The sequence below is a fragment of the Lupinus angustifolius genome, chromosome LG03, assembly GCF_001865875.1.
Source record: "Lupinus angustifolius cultivar Tanjil chromosome LG03, LupAngTanjil_v1.0, whole genome shotgun sequence".
NCBI lineage: Eukaryota > Viridiplantae > Streptophyta > Magnoliopsida > Fabales > Fabaceae > Lupinus > Lupinus angustifolius.
This window is the reverse complement of record NC_032011.1, coordinates 12,879,343-12,895,482: the sequence shown is the minus strand read 5'-3', so window position 1 is coordinate 12,895,482 and position 16,140 is coordinate 12,879,343. Positions and strand designations below refer to the sequence as shown.

The following is a 16,140-nucleotide window of genomic DNA, read 5'->3' as shown; positions in this document are numbered from 1 at the left end:
TAATATTTTGATAGTTATTCAAGGAGTTAAAAAAATTAGTTGAACCATGTTAACATATTATATTGTATTCTTCTACTCTATTAATTTCTCCATGCCCTTTGTTTGATTATTTCTAGCTAAAGGGAAATGGTTTATTGTTTCCTGTTGTTCATTACCATTGTGATGCAAATCAATTCCTAGTCTTTAACATATTTGTTTTGGTTTGCAGTGTATCCAATATGTTTCTCCAAGCTATTGCAGTTGTCTTTGATTTCCATAACCTAATAATGTACACTCTGATTTTTCGCAAACCCGTTTTGATTCTACACCATTTGGTAAGCTAATTTTATTGTGTACAAATTTATATTATCATGGTTCCGATGACATTAGTCTTCTTATATATGTCTACTTGTCTTTGCAGGTCCTCTGTTTTTGACAAAATCAAATCAACACCTTCTACATTGAATTTGCCTACAGAAATATTCCTCAGGTTAATTCTTCTTTCGTCGGCTCATTGGTCATAATTTGAGGTAACATTCTCAACTATATGGTATGTGTCAACGGACAAGGATCCTCTGTCCCAAAAAAATCATGTCCCCCTATTTCTACCTAATCATATTTCCCAATATAATATAAAATATTAATTTATGTTTTTTATAAAAACAAATTCTAATAAAATAACACATTTTGATTGGTTTGATACACCATTGAAAATACTAATAAATACAGATAATCCTCGTCCATGTGTCAACTAGCTATTTCTATTCATTAATATTCCATTGGTTGTGGAGTCAAGTGACACCTTCCAAGAATAACCAAACCCATTGTACAATGTATGGGCAATCAATCACTTCTCTTGCTCATGATGTGGGCAAGCTTCTAATAGCTTCCAACAATGACTCCTTATATCATCTGTCTCATATAGCCAATAAAATAATTAAATATGATACATATCATAATTTTAATAATTAAAAGGAGATAATTTATCTTTTTATACTAGAAAATATTTTATTATTTAATGACGCATTGTTCCCAAGTCCCAAATGTATAAATGAGAATAAACTTTTAAAAATTCACTCTAAGTTCGTTTAATAGTCATTAATGGATGATTACCATTGTTGACTCATTAATGGGAGGGTCAAGGTATTTTAAAAATATGTGTTTAATTCCCATTACAAATAACAGTGTAAAAGATATGTACTATCAGTATATTTTAGTCAATATATTATCTATTATTCATTTGTATTATTTTTTTTAAAAAGTCAATAATAATTAAAAATGAATGATAAATAATAATCTGACAATGTATAAAACTCCTACACTGTAAGATACACCATCAATATGGGAGAAAGACACTAAAAAAACTCACACCAAAAAAGGAGACAAAAAAACTAGAGGAAAAATCCACATGTTTGCAGCAATGTTCCCTTATTGTTTTTCCTCACTGGATAATCTTTCACTATCAAATTCAGCCTCATTTTTTTCTAAGATGTCCAATCTATGCTATAGATTTGTATGGCTATATATATAGTCAAGTTTCTACCATGTGCTTGGTTGTTTCTGACTGAATCACCTATTCTGAACAGTGTTTCATTCTGTATCTCAAACCAATCAAAATGTGACTCTTTGTTATTTTTTATTTTTTCATTTATTCATGTGGCAAAATGTGATAGACTTTATGATAGGGAATAAGATATAATTGGGGATAGGTGATCCTTGTCAAGTTGTTCCATGCATTATGAAACCCTTATGTCATCATCACGTGTGGCAACTAAAATCTTTTCATTTCTATGGTCCATGGTTCACGAAATTCCATTGGAGCGAGGAGTTCAATTTTTCCGTTGATGAACTTCCAATCCAGATCAATGTTACAATTTATGATTGGGATATAATTTGGAAAAGTTTCATTCTTGTTTCAGTGATTGTTCCACATGAAAATGAAGGTCAAATTGGTGCAATGTGGCATAATTTGGATAGCCCACCGGGACAAGTTTGTCATATTGTATAAGAACAACAAAATTTTCTGCTCATTCTTCCACAACAAATGGTTATGGTGGTGTTAACACTAAAACAAGATGCCAATGACCCATTGCAGTTCATCAAAATCCAAGGCTTCTTCAATAATATTCAATATTCTTCAAGATGAGGTTTTCAATCTTAGTTATTCTTGTACACTTGAAAGGTCATTTTTGTATCATGGACATATGTATGTTTCGGTGTGTCATATTACCATTAGCCAACATTTACACATCATAGCTATTTTTGTTTACCTGAGAGGTCATTCTTATATTATAAGTGTATGTATCTCCTACTGTGATATCACTACAAGCCAATATGCACACAAGCATGCGGACTTGTTAGATGGCAGTGATAGTGAGCTGAGACATATATACGCCCATGATACAAGAATGACCTCTCACGTGTACAAGAATAATCATGATGTGTAAATGTTGGTTAATGGTGATGGTACATTGAGACATACATATGTCCATGATACAAGAATGACCTCTTAAGCGTACAAGAATAACTATGATCATAAATCTCAATCTTGCAGAAGATCAGATATTATTTGAAGAGACCTAGCATTCGGTGAACTACAATGGGACAATGGCATCTTTCTCAGAGTGTTAGCTCCACCATAACCATTTGTTGTTAAAGAATCTGGAGATTATTTTTCTGTTTTTATATAAAGACAAAGTTGTCCTAATGGACTATTCCAGTTATGTCACATTGCACCAATTTGACCTTCATTTTCAACTATAACAATCACTTAACCAAGAATGACACTTTTCCAAATTATATCCCAACCATATATTTTGACATTGATTTGGATTGGATTTCATCAACGGAAAAATTGAACCCCACATTTCACATGGGATTTCTTGAACCAAGGACCATTGAAATGATAAGCTTTTGGTTTCTACAAGTGATGATGGCATGATAATGCATGAAAAACCATGCACATGGTAAAATCTTGATTATATATTATCTTGCCATACAGGTCTATCGCATAGATGGGACATGTTAGAAAACAAACCAAAAATGAGGATGAATTTGATAGTGAAAGCTTCTCTGTACGGAGGAAGAAGAAAGTAGATGTTGCTACTTGCTACAAACATATGAGTTATTTCTCTTCACAAACATATGGGTAATATTTAATTAGTTTATTTGGGTGAGTCCGTCAAAACCTGCTACCTGCTTAGGACGAGTTTGAGATGATATTTGACATACATAAATTATAAGTATTGAATATTGGCTAAAAGAAAAAAAATAATGAAAAGACTTTCTTGAGCTAAGCAAAAAGGAAGTGGCTAAAGATCATATTAAAGAAAGGAAGAATTTCTAGCCAAGTAAAAAGAAGTGGCTATAGTGAAACTAATATTAATGCTTTTTTCCTTTGGCCACATAATCTTAAAGAGCTTTGGCTATAAATATGAGTGCTCCAACCTATTGTAAGAGACACCAAATACTTAGATTAGTGCATATTCTCTCTTCTTATTCTCTTGTTCTAATATTGTGAGAAATACGTGAGTGAGAGTGAAATTGGATGTACTTGGATTTTGGGAAGTGAGTGAAACACTTGTAATTCTTTTTTTTATAGTGAAATATTCTTGTTGCTCTTCAGCTGTGGACGCGGGCAAATTGTCGAACCACATTAAATTCTCGGTGTCATTTTCTCTACTATATTTTCTTCATGGGTTTTTCGCTCCAACAAACTGGTATCAGAGCTCGTAGAGCTCTTGCATGCTAAGCCGCATGATCTAAAAGAAAATTCTTAGTATGCTCTATGTTCGCAGTATTGTCTGATCTTACACACTAGAAAAGAATTGTTCTTATTACTGGAAAAGTATAATAGTGTGAAAGTGCATATCTAGGAATTTTCTGTCTTAGGAAAGACCTGATATTTAAGCGTGTCTGTTAAGACCCACTTCTCTTTCCTGAGAACTTTCCTGGTGTATGTTCATGGACTACGATATTGTTCCAGTATGCGGTTATCATGGCGAGTGCTAAATTGATTTGGAGAAATTTAATGGAGAAAATGATTTCAACCTCTGGAAAAAAGACATAGTGCAATTTTGTTGTGTTGGGGAGATGAAGTTTTGCAAGAAATGTCAGATGAAACTACAACTGCTTCATTATGGTTGAAGTTGGAAAGTCTGCACATGATGAAGTCACTCACCATAAGGTTGTATTTGAAGAAAAGAATATATACTCTTCAAATGCATGAATGAAAGCCCATAAAAGATCATCTGGATGAGTTTAACAAAATTAGTCTTGCTCTAAAGAATATCAATGTTAAAATTGAAGATGAAGATCAAGCAATTCTTCTACTATGTTTTCTTCCAAGTTCTTACGAGCACTTCATCGACACCAAGATGTATGATTGAGAAGATCTGATCTTGGACGAAGTAAATGATGCATTGCACTCGAAAGAACTGAACAAAAGAGTATCAAATTCGTGATCTGAAGGCTCGGGTGAAAGTCTCTTTGCTAGAGAAAGAATAGTGAGGGGCGAAATCAATTTGGTGAAATAGGGAAATCTAGGTCCAAGTCTAAAGCAAAACCTAGAAAGTATAAATGCTTCCATTATCACAAGGAGGGACATATAAGAAAGAATTGCCCAGAGCGTAAAGGCAAGAAAAAGATTTATAAATATGGAGATGCAGCTGTAGAAAATGGCTATGATAGTGCTGATGCACTAATAGTCTCAAAACATGATTCAAAAGATGAATGTATACTTGATTATGGATGTTCATATCACATGTGTCCCAATAAGGATTGATTTTCCAATTACCAACCCTTAGATGGGGGAAAAGTCCTTCTGGGAATAATGCTCCATGCAAGGTCATTGGCATCGACACAATTAGAATCAAGATGTTCGATGAAATCGTAAGGACGTTGATAAATGTAAGGCACATTCCAAAATTGAAGAAAAATCTTATTTCCTTGGGAACACTAGATTTAACAGGCTATAGCTACAAAGGTGAAGTGGGGCTATAAGAATATCTAAAGGCACTATGGTTGTAATGAAAGAAAAGAAAAAGAATAGTCTCTATATGTTACAAGAAAACACAATCACGAGTATTACTGATGTCTCCTCAACATCTGATTCTTATGTCACCAAACTATGGCATCTGAGAATGAGTCATGTTAGTGAAAAAAGTATAGCTGAGTTGGCTAAACAAGGATTACTATGCAGTCAATAAGTCGAGAAGATAGACTTTTTTGAACACTGTGTTTTCGGAAAGCAATGTCAGATAAAATTCAATGTTGCAGTTCATCGAACAAGAAGCACGTTAGATTATGTACATTCTGACTTATGGGGTCCTTACCAAGTACCTTCGCATGGTGGTAGCAGATACATGGAAAACCTTGATCGAAAAGCAAACCAGGAGAAAGATCAAGAGACTGAGAACTGACAATGGTCTAGAATTTTGTAGCGGAGAATTCAGAAATTTTTGCAAGGATCATGGTCTTATCAGACATTATAATGTGAGGCACACTCCGCAACAAAATGGACTTGCAGAACGAATGAATAGAACCTTACTTGAAAGGACAAGATGTATGTTGTTAAATGTTGGATTGCCAAAATAATTTTGGGTGGAAGCTATCAATACAACTTGTTACTTGATCAACAGATGTCCATCAAAGGTCAATGGTTTCAAAACTCCAGAAGAGATGTGGTCGGGTATTTCGACAAATTATGAAAATTTGAGGATATTTGGTTATCCTACATATGCTCATAACAAAGAAGGATAACTTGATGCAAGAGCATTGAAATGCATTTTTCTTGGATATACTGATGGTGTGAAAGGATATAAGTTATGGTGGCTAGAGAAAAGAAAATGCATCATTAGCAGATATGTTACTTTTAATGAAGCTTAAATGCTAAAGCCTCATACAGAGTCATCAAGTGAAAATGAAGATCCTAATATCTTGGAGAAGGTGGAGTTTGAGGTGGAGCCAACAAAAGAAAAAACACTTGATCATGAAAAAGAAGTCCGTGATGCATGTACTGATACTAATATCTCTCAATTATAACATTATCAGTTGGCTAGGGACAGGCAAATGAGTCATATAAAACCTCCAGAAAATTATGGTTATGCTGATCTAGTTTCATACGCTCTAAATGTTGTTGATGATATCAACAATTGTGAACCACAGTCATATGAAGAGGCTATCAACAACAAAGAAACATCCAAATGAATTTCTGCCATGATAGAGAAAATTGAGTCTCTTCATAAGAATCATACTTGGGTTCTTGTGAAGCGGCGGAAGGCTTAAAAGATTGTTGGATGCAAATGGGTCTTCAAGAAGAAGGAAAGAAGGAAGGAATCCCTAGCGTTGAAGATGCAAAATTCAAGGCGCGATAAGTGGCTAAAGGTTTTACACAAAGAGAAGACATTGATTTCAATGAAGTTTTCTTCCATGTGGTAAAATATAGCTCTATTCACATCCTACTTGTCGTTGTAGCTCAATTTGATCTAGAACTTGAGCAACTAGATGTCAAAACGACATTATTATATGGTGAGTTGGAGGAACAAATCTACATGAAACCACCTGAATGATTTGAAGTTCAACGGAAAAAATGTCATGTTTACTTGCTGAAGAAATCTTTATATGGCTTAAAACAATCTTCCACACAGTGGTATCAACAATTTGACACATTCATGCTTGAAAATGACTATTTCAAAAGTGAACATGATAGTTATGTTACAATAAGAAGATTGCAAATAAGTCATTCATATATTTGCTTTTATATGTTGATGACATGTAAGAAATAAGAAACTTGAAAGCTCAATTGAGCTCAGATTTTGAAATGAATGACTTAGGAGCTGGAAAGAAAATTCTAGGAATGGAGATTCAGAGGGATAGTAAATAGGGGACACTCTTTATGTCACAAAAGAAGTATATTGAGAAAGTGTTGGAACGCTTTGACATGCAAAATGTTAAACTAGACACTACTCCACTGACGACTCATTTCAAACTTTCAATGCCCTTGTGTCCACAAACTGAGAATGAAAAAGAAGAGATGTTAAGTGTACCTTATGCTAGTGCAGTTGGTAGTCTAATGTATGCCATAGTGTGCACTAGACCAGATATTGCACATGCAGTAAGTGTGATAAGCAGATATATGGCAAATCTTTGTAAAGTTCACTAGAAGGCTGTGAAGTGGATTATGCACTACTTGAAAGATACCACAAATATATGGCTTTTTTATGGTAAAGTCAAGGATGTTGGAAACAAGATCATTAGATATGTTGACTCAGATTATGCTGGAGATCTAGATAAGCGAAGATCGCTCACCGGATATGTCTTTACACTGTGTGGTTGTACTATTAGTTGGAAAGCAACACTACAATCAATTGTTGCTTTGTCTACAACTAAAGTAGAGTACACTGTAGTAACAAAAGATGTAAATGAAGTCATTTGGGAGAAAGGTCTAATTGAAGAGTTGGGTATACAACTCAACGAAACAACCATCTACTATGATAGTCAAAGTGCTATACATCTGACAAAAAATACAATGTATCATGAAAGAACTAAGCATATTGATGTTCAAATGCACTTTATCAGAGACATAGTGGAGAGATAAGTTGTTAGAGTGGAGAAAATACCCACTACAGATAATCCAGCAGACATGATGACGAAGTCAGTTCCAACTACCAAGTTCAGACATTGTCTAGACTTGATTAACGTTCAGAATCTCTAGTGGGCATGAAGAAGAGTAGCAAGAGAATAACTATGATAGTCTTTTAGCCAAGGTGGAGATTTATTGAATATTGGCTAAAAGAAAAAGATAATGAAAATTTTTTATTCAGCCAAGCAAAAAGGAAGTGGCTAAAGATCATCTTGAAGAAATGGAGAATTTCTTACCAAGTAAAAAGAAGTGATTATGGTGAAACCAACATTAATGCTCTTTTCCTTTAGCCACATAATCTTCAAGAGTTTTGGCTATAAATAGGAGTGCTCCAAGCCATTGTAAGAGACACCAAATACTTAGCTTGGTGCATATTCTCTCTTTTTGTTCTCTTGTTCTAATATTGTGAGAAATGCTTGAGTGAGAGTGAAACTGCGTATACTTGGGTTTTGGGAAGTGAGTGAAACATTTGTAATTCATTTTTTTATATAGTGGAATATTCTTATTGCTCTTCAGTCATGGACGTAGGCAAATTACCGAACCACATTAAGTTCTCGGTGTTGTTTTCTCTATTATATTTTCTCTATTATATTTTCTCCATGAGTCTTCCGCTCCAACAATAAGCCCGTAACACGACCCAATAAGTCGATTACATTTTTTTTATAAATTATAATCTATATTTTTAAAATGTTGTATGATATAACCATCCCGTTTAAACTAATTGCTTGAGTGAGAGTGAAACTACGTGTACTTGAGTTTTGGGAAGTGAGTGAAACATTTGTAATTCTTTTTTTTATATAGTGGAATATTCTTATTGCTCTTCAGTCATGGACATAGGCAAATTACCAAACCACATTAAGTTCTCGGTGTTGTTTTCTCTATTATATTTTCTTCATGGGTTTTCCGCTCCAACAATAAGCTCGAACACGACCCAATAAGTTGATTACATTTTTTTTATAAATTATAATATATATTTTTAAAATGTTGTATGATATAACCATCCCGTTTAAACTAATTGAGCCTGTTTATTGTGTGTGATCAGCCTTTAAACATTACTTGAATGGGAAAAAAACATACCAAAAGGTCATAAATACATGGGATTGATTCAGGTACACCTTTTCATCTATTCCTATAATTTAAACCCAACAAACATGTGAAGCGATTGACGAATTTGTTTTATAACTAGTGCATTGCACGCCTGAAAAGGGTCACTTAAGTTAACAACATTAACAAACAAACACCACGCAAACAAATAAATGACAGTATAAGAATAACGTGTGAAGGAATCTTTCATACATTCTTTATTTGTGTTGCTGAATTCTTTGTTATTCTTTTGGATTGTTAATCTCAAGTCTCAACAACCTAAGCAATAAAAAGGGTAAATATAAGTTGAGATAAACAAAAAAAACATCAATGTATAAACAACTTTAACTATTTATATATATTTTCAATGTCACATTTAATTGAAATAAATTCTCATGTATCTGGTGGTTAAATTCATTGAGCATTAAAAATAGTTAAATTAGTTGTGCATTAAAGGAGAGACAAATACTACAAAAATAAAGGGAAAAATAACATGAAAAAAACATATTTATCCTTTTATATATAATAAAATATCATATTTATCATTAAAAATACGTAAAAAATAAATATTTGCCTCTCAATTCTCTCCGTTAACCTTATTCATTCTTTAGACTCATTGGTTGAGTGATACACCTATATTCCTTTTTTAAAGAATTAAAATTCAGCTCTTGCAAAGATCTGATTAGAGTTAGCATCATTATACAGTCAAAATTACCCAACAAACATCTCCTAATTTTATTTTTGTTTTTATTTCTCTAACGAATCATAAGTAATATAAAAATTTAAGTCACTATTTTGAAAAAAAGTATGTCAATTTATCATCACAAATCATTTTTAATAATATTGATTTTTCAAAATGTAATATAAATTAATGTTAGATAATATACTAATTATATATAAATTTTAAACTAAGATTGTATAGATATTAGAATTTTTTATTTTTATAACAATGTAAAGATTTATACATAATCAATATATTATTTATCATTCATTTATATTTATTATAAGAATCAATAATGATTGAAAATAAATAATGGATGATACTTTGAGATAAAAATTCTTACATTGTTACGGGCTGGACAAGACATAAAGTGAGAAACATGGTGTTTATTCAAAAGTACAAGCTACATTTTAATGAAATTCATATATAATATATCTTAGTGTATACGTAAAAGGAAGGAGGAATTACAACTGTGTTGTTTGAAACGTCAACCCATGACTCTTTGACAACAAATCTTTGGAAGCTACTGTCAAAGCAGCCACAATTACAATCAACAAGGTCAATTTTGAATCATTCTCATTCATATCTCTCCTTTTTCATCTTCTTCTAATACTAATAGTGAATGAATTGAATGTAATTACTATTCAACAACAATCCATCAACCAATCCTAGTAGACATCATTGCAGTTGTGGACACAACATCATCATTTGGTTGTTCAGGCAAGTAGTACCGTTTCTGTTATACCCATTAAACTGTTCTATTAACTACTTCTGGTTTTTCCTGTTCCCTCCTACGTTGACATGTTTATCTATTTGCGAGTTTGTTTTAGAGGGGTCGAGGCTTGAGAGCCATATTACAAATGTATTTTACTGCTGTCAAACAACTATATATATAACTCTGTGTTGTCATTTCACCTTGCATACCAATTAACTTATCTTGAGGTTATATAAGGGAATTTAGATGGTGCCCATTTTTATTTTCCAGTTATGATATTTGTGAAACAATTTTATTATCATTGTATATTTTTAATATATAGGAAAATTCTAACCAGTGTCTGAAACTAGTTAGGGAAAAAGGAACCATATAAGGTATGTTTTCATTTCCACATAATGGCTTTACATAGAGAAAGGAAAATCTAGAACCAGGGTATTATACAATTATACAATCACAGCTGATAATACATGCAGTGAAACAAATTGTGGGATAGCAAATGTGCACCCGTGTTTGAATAAAAGGGATTGATCCTAGGAATTTAATAGAAAGGAAGCATATCAAACTACTTAAAGGTAGAAGCATGGGAGTGGAGTGAGTAAAGAGTTTTGAGATCAGAGGTTGATGGAGAATTTCAAAATTTCAACTCATGATTGAAGAAATAGTTGCCTAACTTTCAAATATGTTAAATACCCTTGTCAAGTACATTCCCAGGAAATAACTTTTCTAAACACACTAAGGAAAGGAAATTAAGCTTTGTGATAGACTTAAGAATACTTCTATCAATTTGCATAACTTAACTTCCCAATGGAAACTTGTCATTTCTTAATTCCTTAATCAGTGTGCTTAACAAGAACTAATGCTTATTATGAGTTTATGACAACAACATTTATTGAATGCTAGACAATTCACTAGGAATACCATAGCCAAAATAAAGAATTATTTAAGTTCCCGGCATTTATTACGCATAGATGCATAATTGTCTTAAGATATGTGGTGCAAAATGAAACATTATGAATGAATTTTCACAAATCTAGTTGTTTTCTGCTGTGATCTTTTACTCAAATTTGTTTTGACTTGAGTCCTGTCTTTTTTACTCTACTGAATGTTTATTTATTTTGAGATAGGTGAAAGCAGGCCTCTAATTATGGGAAATGCAGAGTCAATGTATGAATCTCAAGATCATTTATACCAACATACCCCTTCTTATGCTGGGAGTTCAGTGAATACTAGCCATCATCAACCCCTTGCTCATTCTAGGAATTCTGCAAATACTCGGCATCAACCTAAGAAACAACCAGCATATATAGCTGACAGTTTCATCTCATTGGATCAGGTTTTCAATGCTAATTTTTCTCAGTGATTTAAAAAGGATACTCAGTATTAAGCTTAGAATCACAAGGATTCGCTGTCGGTGCAATGAATTGATATATTTTTTGGGTATCACTACATATCAATCCAGTTCGCCAACAGCAAATCATTGCGAATCGCTGTCAGTGAACTGGATTGATATATTGTTAGACTTAACTATTCGCATCAACTTCATGCTGATAAAGGATATGATAATGACACTTATATTTCAGGTTATTTCTGCACTAAGAGAAGCTGGTCTTGAATCATCAAATTTAATAATTGGTATTGACTTCACCAAAAGCAATGAGTGGACAGGTTATTCCTCTTACATATGAAATTAATATTGTAAATGCATATTTGTATAGTGAATGTATAGAAGTCACACCTTGATAAATGTAGGTAAGCACTCGTTTCACCGTAAAAGCCTTCATTATATCGGTAATAGTCCTAATCCATATGAGCAAGCAATCTCTATCATTGGCCATACCCTGTCTTCTTTCGATGAAGATAATCTGATACCATGTTTTGGATTTGGTGATGGTGAGTACATGTTTGTGACTTTGGAGCAATGCTATATGTTTTCTCTTGAACTGATTTCAGTGAGTTCACTTTTGTAGCATCTACGCGCGACCAGAATGTGTTCGGTTTTTATCCTGATGGTAGATATTGTCAAGGTTTTGAGGAAGTACTTGCACGGTACAGAGATATTGTTCCACGCTTAAAACTGTCAGGTTTGTTTTACAATATTCTCTTCTTTGCTGACTAGATTTTACAATTTTATTCGACTTATCTGTCACGAATATATTTATCTAAACCTATGGTCTGTTGGAACCTAATCCTTGTTAAGAATAATGATTGAAAGACTGGTTGTAGATCTGTTTGATGCTATCACAGTATAATCAGGAAGATTATGATGTATTTTTCGGGTTGGGTGCTACGGATATAACTTATGAGACATAATCACTTGATGAGTTAAGGGGTTGTTTTTTAATGAGCAAATTATGTATATAATATATGACCTCTTACTAAGACTATTTACAAATGAGACCTTTGATACTATCCTTGAGCCACCTCCTACGGAAGGTTTTTGAAGTTTCATCAAAGCCAAACCACAGAACATTCCCTCTGGATTGGCAAGTTGATCCAATCTTTTAATCTTCCTAAAACCCTACGCAAGATTGTGTCGAACAAATTTGAAGTATCTGTCAGCTTTCTTTTTAGACAGCTACCGATTGTCCATTTTAATTCCATTTGTAGTTGTTGGAATACTTGTTCAGGATTCCTCTGTTTGCTTTGAAAGGTCTAGTAATTTCGTTCGAACAATATGCTATATACTGTTGTAAAGACAGCTTCAAAAAGAACTTCTCTTTTCAAGCTATGGTGGATGGTAGTTGAGTTAAGGTGTCTTATCATCCTTAGAATGAAGGGAGTTCCGGTCTTTGGGATGTGGTGTCTATAAACATTTATTTGATGAGAAAATAGCTGTGGTGTTTTTCTTTCGAACTTCATTCCTGTTGGCATCAAGTTATCTGGAGTTTGTATAGCTTAAGCTAAATTGGACGGGATGCTATTGCAGCAACCCAAGCTTATCATTTTAGTCCATGGAATTTTATTTCACATGGTTTGACTACCTTCAAGTCTTTGCTTTCCTTGAAGGTAGGTAATATTTCTTGTATCAACTTTTGGAAGGACCATTGGGTAGCCGATGCTTCTCTAACACGAGCATTCCTGTGACTTTATCGAGTACCTACCGAATTTTCATACCCACAATTTTTTGTACTGTTAAAGACTTTCAAGACTCTAATTTTTCATCAGATCTCCATTCAATTCATAACAAATCATAGGGGATTGTGTTGTATGCAAATGATTTTGTGGGATAGGCTTTGTTTTTATGCCATCATGTAGGATTCAGCTCATGAACTGTATTGAATGAGTTTACTTGTCTGATACTCAAAAGGACTAGATTGCTGTGATAACATTTGGACAACATAGTCACATTTCAATATGTATCTCTACTCTACCTCGAAACATGTGACACCTGAATACTCAACCACACTTGCATTAAGTTGTCTACAATTTGTCCTATAAAACTTGTTCGTAAAACATTATTCATGGAAAAAAATCCCCGGAAGAGAGACCTTGTATACAGGAAATGATATGAAAATTTGATTATGATAATAACTTCCTTATTTGTAGGTCCAACATCATTTGCTTCTGTAATCGACGCAGCAATTGACATTGTGGAGCGAAGCAATGGTCAATACCATGTTCTTGTCATTATTGCTGATGGACAGGTTTTATCCTTTTACATATCCCATTGTTTTCTTTTCATGCCATGACTTAATTTTCTTTTCCGACTTCTCTTCTAATTTTTCGAGAATATTATTTTCCTTTAGGTTTCCAGAAATCCAGGGACACCACATGGAAAGCTTAGTCCACAAGAACAAGCAACTATTAGTTCTATTATTGCTGCAAGGTAAAGTAATTTCTTTTGTAGTCTTGCTGTTTTTTATGGTATCTATCTTTTATGTTGAGCAACTCGAATTTTCAGTCACTATCCTCTCTCGATTATTTTGGTTGGAGTTGGAGACGGACCATGGGACGAGATGCAGCAATTTGATGATAACATTACCGAGCGCTTATTTGACAACTTTCAGGTACTTGATATCTCTTGAATATTCATGTACTGTCTGCTTTTGCAGTAACTTTAACAATTTTTAGTTGGAAATTAAAAAAGGCTTAGAGTTTGAAATAGCAAATTAGCAATGATAGCTGTATAGTACATTAGCCGATTCCAAAACCAAGATCCGGGGTCTGTAATTACTCAGACATTAGAGAAAGATATGTTCTATGAAGCTTAATGCACAAGAACAAGCCTAGATTCTACTATCTTTATATTAATAAAATGTAAGATGAGTGGCAAACAGTTCTAACCAAAGTCTATTCTGGATTAATGGAATAACCTCGGGTTAAAGGTGGAGATAAACCTTTTTCACATATTTAACATCTTAAAATCCATTTTGGATTCTGCTAGATTCCAACATTGTATTGGTTTGTAATATGGTGGTGATCATTTTGAAAATTGAGTAAATGATTGCTTAATCACAAAAAAGAGTTGAGAGATTTCCATTCCTTATTTTTGAATGTCACTCAAATCCAGTATTATGATTTACTTATTATTAATGAGATTGTTATGTTATCTATATGCATTCCTTTTTATCTCTTTAGTTTGTGAACTTCACAAAGATCATGTCTGAGAATACAAAAGCATCAAAGAAGGAAGCAGCTTTTGCACTTGCTGCCCTTATGGAAATTCCGTTTCAGTACCGGGCAGTCCAAAATATACAACTTACCAAGTAAGCCGATAACTAAGGCATACGTAGTCATAGCTATAAATTACATTTACCAATAAATGAGTGCAAAATCATTTTGATGCAGTAGAGAACCAATAAGTCATCAACATAAAAGGCCTCTCCCCCCACCTAAGGAAGTAATAGATCATGACAATGCAGTCCTAACAGCTCCTCGTGTAACAAATTTTGAATCGGTTGAGCCAACAGCTTCAACCGTTGCTGAACCGGTACATTTCCTCGCCCCTCCCTCATGTCTTTCACTTAAGATTCATGTTATCATCACAATATGTTTATAAGATTACTGTCTTTTTCTTGTTCAAGGTTTGCCCTATTTGCTTAACCAATCCAAAGGACATGGCTTTTGCATGTGGTCATACAGTAAGTGTGTTAAATGAACTTGTTTTTGTTTAATTCTTATGTACCCAATGCATTCTATTTGCACATTGTCAAGTATAATAACTTGCATGTAAAAATGTCTGGTATTTTTTTCAAATGCAGACTTGCAAGGAGTGTGGTGTAACATTATCTTCATGCCCTTTGTGCCGACAACGAATTACAACTCGCCTGAGGTTATACTCTTGAGTCAAAGATTTCTCCATTGCTGATCCATCCTATGTTATATTGTTGTTGTGGATGATGGATACATAAGGATAACCATTGTCCAGTCTTAACATTCCAGTTTAAGATTGAGGTGTACATAAAGGTTTGGGTGTAAAGTTGTGCTTAAAACAAAAGTTCATTGAGTAAATTGTATAGAAATTCTTTTAAGGTAACTTGTTGTTTAAATTTTTTCTATAAATTTGATGAGATGAATTCTGAATTCCTTCAATTTACCCTAGTAAAGTTTATAAAACATACACTATGTTTTGTCCAATTTGAAATATTTCTTATGGTAGTTTATTTTAGGGATAGATATACTAAACTTGTCCCTATTTGAAATGTGGGTTAGATATACTAAGTGAAAGATCATTCAAGAATTCAATATCTTCATTCATGTAGCAATTATGTTAGATTTTGTTGGTTTTTTTGGGTAGATTTTTCTTGGTTAGTTCTAGTAAACATGTCATAATTTATGGCGGTAGAAAATAACTTATCTAGTATTAGAAAATACTATATTCTCTTAAAGAAAGGGAATCCAGTTATAATAAGTTCTATTGACAAAAAAATTAGAATTTAAAATAGAGAGAAAAAAGAGTGGATAATGCCTCTGAGTATTTCTCATATGTATTGAAAATGAAAGTTAAGGTTGTGTATATAACAACCAAATACAAGCTAAAAACAGAAAATACCAAAAATC

General features: G+C 33.2%; 1 protein-coding gene across 4 annotated transcripts; it reads left to right on the top strand.

The window, feature by feature from the left end:
- Window positions 306-15,622, top strand: LOC109343404 (E3 ubiquitin-protein ligase RGLG1). Of its 4 annotated transcripts, XM_019581666.1 has the most exons (13): window positions 306-314; window positions 10,098-10,145; window positions 11,265-11,473; window positions 11,721-11,805; window positions 11,890-12,030; window positions 12,108-12,221; window positions 13,687-13,784; window positions 13,887-13,966; window positions 14,042-14,147; window positions 14,719-14,846; window positions 14,929-15,070; window positions 15,165-15,221; window positions 15,342-15,622. In XM_019581666.1, the coding sequence occupies exons 3-13, from the start codon at window positions 11,285-11,287 to the stop codon at window positions 15,423-15,425; spliced, it is 1,224 nt and encodes a 407-aa protein (XP_019437211.1). In that variant the 5' UTR covers window positions 306-314; window positions 10,098-10,145; window positions 11,265-11,284; the 3' UTR covers window positions 15,426-15,622. The 4 variants fall into 4 exon arrangements, with proteins under 4 accessions (XP_019437211.1, XP_019437213.1, XP_019437210.1 ...); XM_019581668.1 differs by lacking the exon at window positions 306-314 and having other exon boundaries at window positions 9,888-10,145; window positions 14,932-15,070; XM_019581665.1 differs by lacking the exon at window positions 306-314 and having other exon boundaries at window positions 9,889-10,145; window positions 11,275-11,473.

What these genes read in the sequence shown, in the direction of transcription:
- LOC109343404 (XM_019581666.1), top strand. Translation starts at nt 11,285, where the DNA reads ATGGGAAATGCAGAGTCAATGTATGAATCTCAAGATCATTTATACCAA. An exon ending in TCCACGCTTAAAACTGTCAG is followed by an intron (nt 12,222 to 13,686) that starts GTTTGTTTTACA and finishes CCTTATTTGTAG; the next exon opens with GTCCAACATCATTTGCTTCT. An exon ending in CAAAATATACAACTTACCAA is followed by an intron (nt 14,847 to 14,928) that starts GTAAGCCGATAA and finishes ATTTTGATGCAG; the next exon opens with TAGAGAACCAATAAGTCATC.